The sequence below is a fragment of the Ipomoea triloba genome, chromosome 1 (genome assembly GCF_003576645.1).
Source record: "Ipomoea triloba cultivar NCNSP0323 chromosome 1, ASM357664v1".
NCBI lineage: Eukaryota > Viridiplantae > Streptophyta > Magnoliopsida > Solanales > Convolvulaceae > Ipomoea > Ipomoea triloba.
This window is the reverse complement of record NC_044916.1, coordinates 15,626,711-15,634,417: the sequence shown is the minus strand read 5'-3', so window position 1 is coordinate 15,634,417 and position 7,707 is coordinate 15,626,711. Positions and strand designations below refer to the sequence as shown.

Genomic DNA, 7,707 nt, shown 5'->3' with positions numbered 1-7,707 from the left:
AGTTGCAAGTGAGCAATAATATGTTCAAGATAAATAAGCTCACTTCTCTAATCAAGTAACAAAATTAAGAAAATAAAACAAACAAAAAGAATGAAATACAAGAACTCTTAAAAATCTACTTCAAAAATGTCAACACAATTCAAAAACCGTTTGCCATCCCCGGCAACGGCGCCATTTTGAAGGAAGTATTTTGCGGTGAGGTGGATAAGTGTTAAAACGAAGAGTCAAGACTCCCCGAGTGTTGTGTCTCTCAAGGATGACAAATTGGAATGAATGTGTGTTGGCATTTATGAGGTTGAAAGGTAAGAGTTGCAAGAATCATAGGGAGATGTTTTGTTCATGGAGGGTTGTGTGAATGGTTTGAAGGTAAGATTGAGATAGAAAATACAAAAGGGAAAGGCGGGGATTGGGGCTTTAGGCTTATCTATGTGGTTTATCGTTGTACGACTTGCGAGCTAATGACGTGCAATAGACTAGGGAGTTCGTGGCACTTTACCAAGTGACGTCACACTTTGGACTCCCACATCCTCATTCGGTTGGGCATTTCATCGAGCACCTTGTCTACCACTCCTCTCGAACCTCGTCCTTTCAAACTAAGGGCGGAGATGTGGGTGAGTTAGACTCGTGAGTGGCCGCTATCACGCACACACTCACTTCCTAAGGGTTTGCTACCTAATGTGGCCACACTTAGGCACAAAGCTTAAAGAACATCATCCACACAAGTTCATTATCCAACAATCAAGAAACTCACAATTCAACTAGAAATTATATCAAACATCTACATAGTTTAGCTTTGGGGCCACCAATCCCCTATCTAATCTACTCTAACATGCTAAAGAAACAAGAAAAAGAAATGAAATCTCAAAGAAACAAATATTAGATTAAGATTTGGAGAGGATAGTTACCACCATCAAAAAGGGGTTCTTCTACACTTTGTTCTTGAAATTCCAATCTTCTTCATTGCCCTTGGATCTAATCTAACCTAGAAGAAAAGGAATTTTCCCCCAAGAGGGGAGAAAACCCTCTACAATTTCAGATCTAAACTATTCTAAAAAGAAGCTCTCTAGGTTTAGGGCAAAAGGGATATATATAGGTGACAAAAGGGAACAAATTTCCCGAAATGGCCCTTGGCCCGACCACGCATGCCACCACGCGTGGTGGTGGGCATGGATGGTTTTTGGAAAGATTCCACGCCCCTCCACACGCGTGTTAGGCTGCGTGGGAAGATGCTGCTTTGCGGCTTCGTTTGTCTTTTGCTCTGTTTTAGCTTCAAATCCCTCTTCAACCTGTAAAATACTTAAAAACTTTTCCTAGGATTGATGTTAGAAGATTTTAATCACATCTGAGCTAAAATGCACGAGATTGTTATGATTGGATGGCAAAACGTTACACTTCTATTCCATTTTAGACCCTTTTTAAGTACCATTCTTGGTGCTTATCAGATGGGCTCACAATGTCGGTTAGGTGTTTATTGAATACCTCAAGCCCATGACAGCTGATCAGTTTACTGCACGATTTGCTGACTACATTTTTTATGAGAATCATTTCCCGGCATTAGGGGGTGATAAGGGGACAAATCCATATTTAAAAAAATGTCGAGAAATGTCATGGGAAGTGAAAGATCTTCAATACCTTGATCTACATACTAGTCAGACTAAACTAGAAGTTCAGAAAATAATAAACTTGCAAAAATTAGCAACAAACTTGCCAGATGCATTCACTGATTATAAAGGAGTGGTCCATATCCCTGTAGAAAATGCTCCGTCGAGAGTAACTGTCCCCAAAGGACCAAGTATTACTCCCCATCGCCAAAAGCGAGGAAGGCCAATTGATGCAAAAGATCTAAATCCGTGGAAGAAAAAAAACAATAAACAATCATAGGCACTCCATAAGGCAATTATTATCCATCCAGAAGATGGTCGTCCTAAAAATAGAGAACCCAGTAAAAATGCACGTGATTTAACTAAAATTAGTACTGGGGATGTGGAACGTCTTTATCAAAATATATTTATAAATGATAAAGACTTATTGATGTAAATATAGAAACTGCCATAAAATTTGTGGAAATAGTCGTATATTATAATCATGGTTGCAGTAGGCGCTAGGCGCTAGTCGGGCAGTAGACTAGCGCCTAGTGCCTAAGCGGTCTAGGCGGTGACCTATAAAGACAAAAAATTAATTCATGTGCGTGGGTGTATGCCATATATAAAATATATATATATATATATATATATATATATATATATATATATATATATATCTTACTTCTCTTACTTATATAAATAAATAAATTTAAATATATATAAATATAATAATACAATTAACAGGGTTGACTCGCTCGAGTTAACTCGGCTAACTCTGCCGAGTTGGGTGAGTTAACTCGGCCAAACTTGGCCCAGTCGGCCGAGTTAGACGCTAGGCGAACGCCTAGGGAGCAATTCGCTCTGGTCTAGTAGCGCCTAAGTGGGGATTTTTGCAACATAGATTATAATAGAAATATAACAGTCGTCGACGACCATTTTGCCTATGTAATTGCCCTTAATATTTCTTATGATAATCTGAATCCAGAACCAAAATCTATAGTGCTGGAAGCGCTCTGATTGGCCAAAATTGAAAAAGGGAATTGAGGCAAAACTTACCTCCCTTAATAAAAGAAATGTTTTTGGTCCTCCTATACTTACCCCGAAGGGTGTGATCCTAGTAGGATCCAAATGTGTGTTTGTACGAAAGAGGAATGAATATACGAAAGAAGAATGAAAATAACGAGGTTATTCACTTGTGTACGAAAGACGAATCTGCGCAATTCAAGTTGAATTTATTCACTTGAATCATTTTTGTTAAAGTGTTATAATATTTTTGAATTGTTAAAAAATCTATTCACCCCTCCCCCAGCTAGACTTTTTCCACCCTTTTGCGACCAACAAATAGGAAAGTAGGAAAAAATATACTGTATTAGAAATCGTATTACCATATTTTAATGTACAATTGTAGTACGAATAGAAATTATATTACCATATTTTACAATATTATGCAAACCTTAATAGTATAGTAGTGCGTTGGGCGGGAAATTAAAATGGAGGATTTTGTTTTGTATTAATAGTATAGATTAACACATCGTACTACTAAACTCATTTGTTCTTGGTGAGTCACATCAGAGCTAGGATCAGAGCAATTAGTTGTGCTATACTTTGTTTTCTTTTTTTCCTTTTTTACTTCGAGATAAATGCTTTTTAGGTAGTATTATACAAAAACAAATTTAAAAATTATTTTAGATAGTTGTTTTGCTATGTCTACCTAAGAGGCTTTAGGAGTACTCTGCGTTGTGGAGAGATTATATCCCTGCCACATTGAGTTTTCAGAACACGAAATTTATGATAATTTACAGGAGTTTCTTAAGGATTCACGCGATATTTTTGAGAATTTTTCGTATTGTACTTCAAATAGAGGAGCACAACATTCGACTATCCTTATTGTGGTCACAAGGCGACAAAGTCTCGATCCACCAATAAGGTAGGCACGTAAAAATGTAATTAATTAATTACTTAATTAATATTAATTCACACTATAGTTAAAATATTTTGCACTTTTTAAAACATAATTGCGAGAAATTTTAGCAATTAAAGACAACTAGAATTACTAAAAATAAAAATGAAATACCGGTGGAAATAAGGAGAAACCCAATTGTAGGATTGAGCTTCGGGCTGATGTAAATTTATTTTTTTTGAAAACCAAACTCAACGACATTGATTAAATCAAATCAGAAATAGAGTCAGGCGGGATAGTATCCCAATACAATGAAGAAACCTGGGTGTAAGCCAACGCAGCCAAAGAGTGAGCCCCCCGATTATTTGATCTAGGAACTAAATTAAAAGAGCAAATATGGAAAGTAGACAAAATTGCCCTAGTGGCATCGATAGCAAAACCAACATAAGAGAATAGACTAGTCTGAGCTGAAGTTAACAACTTCTTTAGAGTGGAACAATCGGTGTAGATGTGTACTGCAGACAACCCGCGCCCTCTGAGCCACGAGAGGACTTCCTTGCAAGCTAGGGTCTCGGCCATGAGGGGAGATAAGCAATAGGGTAGTTGACCGTTGAAAGCAGCAACGAACTCCCCTCCATGCGTCAGCAACACTGCCCCAACCGTAGCCTTTGCGGAATGAGCTTGGAAACCGGCATCGAAATAGCATCGCAGCACTGCGTCGTCGTGTACCGTCAGAGTTGGTGACTGCGGCTGGCGGTGATCCACTTGTGCGTGAGTGGATCGCCAGGCTGCTGCAGCCGAATGCGCCGCCCGCCATACCGAAATCGGACGTGGTAAGCAGCCTTCCCAAACGGCACGGTTCCTTGTCCTCCAAATATGATATAGTACGGCTACAGCAAGAAACAATTGATCAGCCGTGAGCATAGATAACACATTCCCGAACCATTCCCCAAAATCACTTCCAATCATGTTAGGTACATGCAAAGTAGATTCATGCCAAACACTCTTTGAGAAATCACACAAAAGTAGAGAGTGCATAATATCTTCATGTAAGTTGCCACACATTGGACATGTTGGGTCTATCTCAACCCTCTTTAAAATCAAATTGGTGGTAGTAGGGAGAACATTAGATAGAGCTCTCCACAAAAAAATTCTCCACTTTGCCGGGCACTTGATTTTCCACAGATGTAGCCATTTTTCAAAAGTCCCAGGTTGAGGCTCGAAGTTACCAATAATGCGCCTATAACCATCCTTGACTGTATAACAGCCACCGGGGTCCCCAAACCAGAACCAAGAGTAATCATAATAGGGAGTAATTGGAACCTTTAGGATGCGCTCAATATCGGCAGGTATAAAGATATCCTGTAAAATAGATAAATCCCATGTAGCAGTAGCAGGGTCAATTAGCCCCGAGACCAAAGCACCATTTAGTGCCTCGGGCATGATAGTCTGAACCATTGGATTAGGGTCATTCGGGAACCACGGATGGCCCCATATCAGAGTAGCCTTCCCATCCCCAATCCGTCTTCTTACCCCACTACAAACTAGCTCATGTGCTGCCATAATGCTCCTCCAACAGAAACTTGGGCAGCTACCCAAGGTAGCATCAATAAAAGAGGTTTTGGGAAAGTACCTGGCTTTGTAGATCCTTGCCACCAAGGAATTTGGTCTTGTTAAAAAACGCCAGGCCTGCTTGCCTAACATAGCAGGTTGAAAGCTCTCAGATCTTTAAACCGCAAACCACCATACTTTTTAGGGATACATAATCGATCCCAGGCTTTCCAATGTATGCCTCTATCATTCCCGGGCCCCCACCAATACCTGTTCATGGTCCTCTCAATGGATAAACAAACTGACTCAGGAAGTAGAAATACACTCATAGAGAATGTAGGCATGGATTGAGCTACACTTTTCAATAGAACCTCTTTTCCTGCTTGCGATAGAAGCCGCTTATTCCACGAACCAATCTTGTGCTTGATTTTATCCTCAATATATGAGAATACTGCCCTTTTTTCCCTCCCAATAAAGGAAGGCAGGCCCAAGTATTTTCCAAAATTAGGTGCCTGAACAACACCAAGGGCTAAAGCAACTTCTACTCTCGTTGCCGGAGTTGTGTTCCTGCTGAAACACACACTAGACTTGTGAAAGTTCACTGCCTGGCCCGACATGTTTTCATAATCAACAAGGCACTGCTTAATAACACCTGCCTCCTGAATATTAGCTTTGAAAAACAAACAGCTATCATCTGCAAAAAATAAATGTGAGATAGACGGAGCACCTCTAGCCACCCGGCAACCATGAAAAGAGCCCCTTGCCTCTGCCTGTTGGAGCAGTAACGAGAGTCCCTCTGCACAGATAATGAACAAATACGGAGAAAGGGGATCTCCTTGTCGAATACCCCGAGTGGGAGTAACTTGCCCAACAGGTTTTCCATTCACCAAAAAATTGTAAGAGACTGTAGTCACACAGCATAATCAAATTCACCCAAACTTCCGCAAAACCCACAGCCAAAAGCATCCGGCGGAGAAACGACCACTCCATCCGGTCATATGCCTTAGCCATGTCCAGCTTGAGAGCACCCCAACCTACCATACCACCATGTTTCCTATTGAGGAGGTGGCCCACCTCCGCCGCAATCATAATATTATCAGTAATTAATCTATTAGGAATGAAAGCGCTCTGTGAATCAGAAATTACCTCTCCTAGTAACGGTTTCATTCTGTTTGCAATCATCTTGGCCATTATCTTGTAAACTACATTGCAGAGAGCAATGGGGCGAAGATCAGACACCATCTCCGGGCAGTTCTTCTTCGGAATAAGCACAACATTGGTGTCATTAAGGCCAAAAGGGAGAGAACATCCATTCAGGAATTTCAGCACAAAAGCAGTGACATCATTACCGACTACATCCCAATACTGTTGGTAAAACCCCGGGTTCATGCCATCAGGTCCTGGGGCTTTATCCGGAAACATAGAAAACAGAGCAGCTTTGACCTCTTCTTCCTTGAAAGGAAATAGTAAGGAAACATTGTGGGCTTGTGTGACACGGGGAGTAACAGACTCAAAAAAGGAATCCACACAAGAGGTAGCAGTATTTGATGCAAATATATCACGAAAGTATTCAAGCACAACAGAATTCAAAGCAACATCCTCCACCCACACACCATCCCCATTCTTTAAACGAGTAAGAGTATTTTTCTTTTTCCTAGCAGAAGCGTACCTGTGGAAATATTTAGTATTGGCATCTGCCCCGCACAGCCAATGTTGCTTTGCTCGCTGTCTCCAAAAGGTGTCTTCCTGTGCCGCCAGGTGGCATAACTCAGCCTCAATACGCTGAAAATTCGCGAGTGACACAGGATCAACCAAGCCCTTGTACTGCAACTACTCGTTCCGTAACTTCTTAATCTTGTCACCAAATTTATGAAAATGATCACCCCCCCCCCCATCGGAGCAATCTGTCACCACAAAGTTGGAGACAATCAAGTAAACCAGCGTGCCTCCCCTCCTGCCACGCATCCTCTACCACCTTCCTACAGCCCTCATCACGAACCAAAGCCATCTCAAACCTGAAGCTCCTGTGAACACCAAGAACCTGCTCATACTCTCTGACCCCCAAGAAGAGAGCCGAGTGATCAGAAGTACGAGTGAAGAGATTGGTTACCCGTGCACCAGGTAGGGCGGAGCTCCAATCCGATCTAGCAAGAACTTTATCAAGCCTCTCCTCCATCCACTCCTGCGTACCTTTGCCCCTTTCCCAAGTGAACTGATAGCCTTGCATGGGAAGCTGAAACAAACCACACTCATCTACAACCTCCCCAAAACCGCGTAGGAGATTGTGGGGATGCGGATTACCCCCACGCTTCTCGTGTTGAAATAGGAGGTCGTTAAAGTCTCCCATAACAACCCAAGGGAGCGGAGACTTGTCAGCCAAAGATCTCAACAGTTCCCACGATGCATATCTACGGCCACGCTCCAGAAAGCCATAAAAACCAGTCATCCGCCAAGTACCAAGACCCGACATCGACACCTCAACATCTACATGATTCTTCGAGAAACTGAGTAGTCGTGCCGTATTATTTTTCTTCCAACATAGAATAAACCTTCAAAACCAATCTTGACACGGAGTCGCTCTGCATGACTCCGTCCCACCTTAGTTTCCATAAGAAAAACAAACTCCGGCTTCTTACGAGACACTAGGTCTACCACCTCGCGAACTGTACGTGG

General features: G+C 41.7%; 2 protein-coding genes across 2 annotated transcripts; both read right to left on the bottom strand.

The window, feature by feature from the left end:
- Positions 1–3,747: 3,747 nt before the first annotated feature.
- LOC116001533 lies at positions 3,748–5,046 on the bottom strand. Its single transcript, XM_031241446.1, has one exon. It carries the CDS (start codon positions 5,044–5,046, stop codon positions 3,748–3,750), a length of 1,299 nt encoding a protein of 432 aa, XP_031097306.1.
- A 134-nt stretch (positions 5,047–5,180) lies between these two features.
- LOC116001448 lies at positions 5,181–7,504 on the bottom strand. The gene is made up of 4 exons (XM_031241351.1): positions 7,010–7,504; positions 5,968–6,864; positions 5,762–5,830; positions 5,181–5,693 (listed from the first exon to the last, which is right to left on the bottom strand). The coding sequence occupies exons 1-4, from the start codon at positions 7,502–7,504 to the stop codon at positions 5,181–5,183; spliced, it is 1,974 nt and encodes a 657-aa protein (XP_031097211.1).
- Positions 7,505–7,707: the final 203 nt, after the last annotated feature.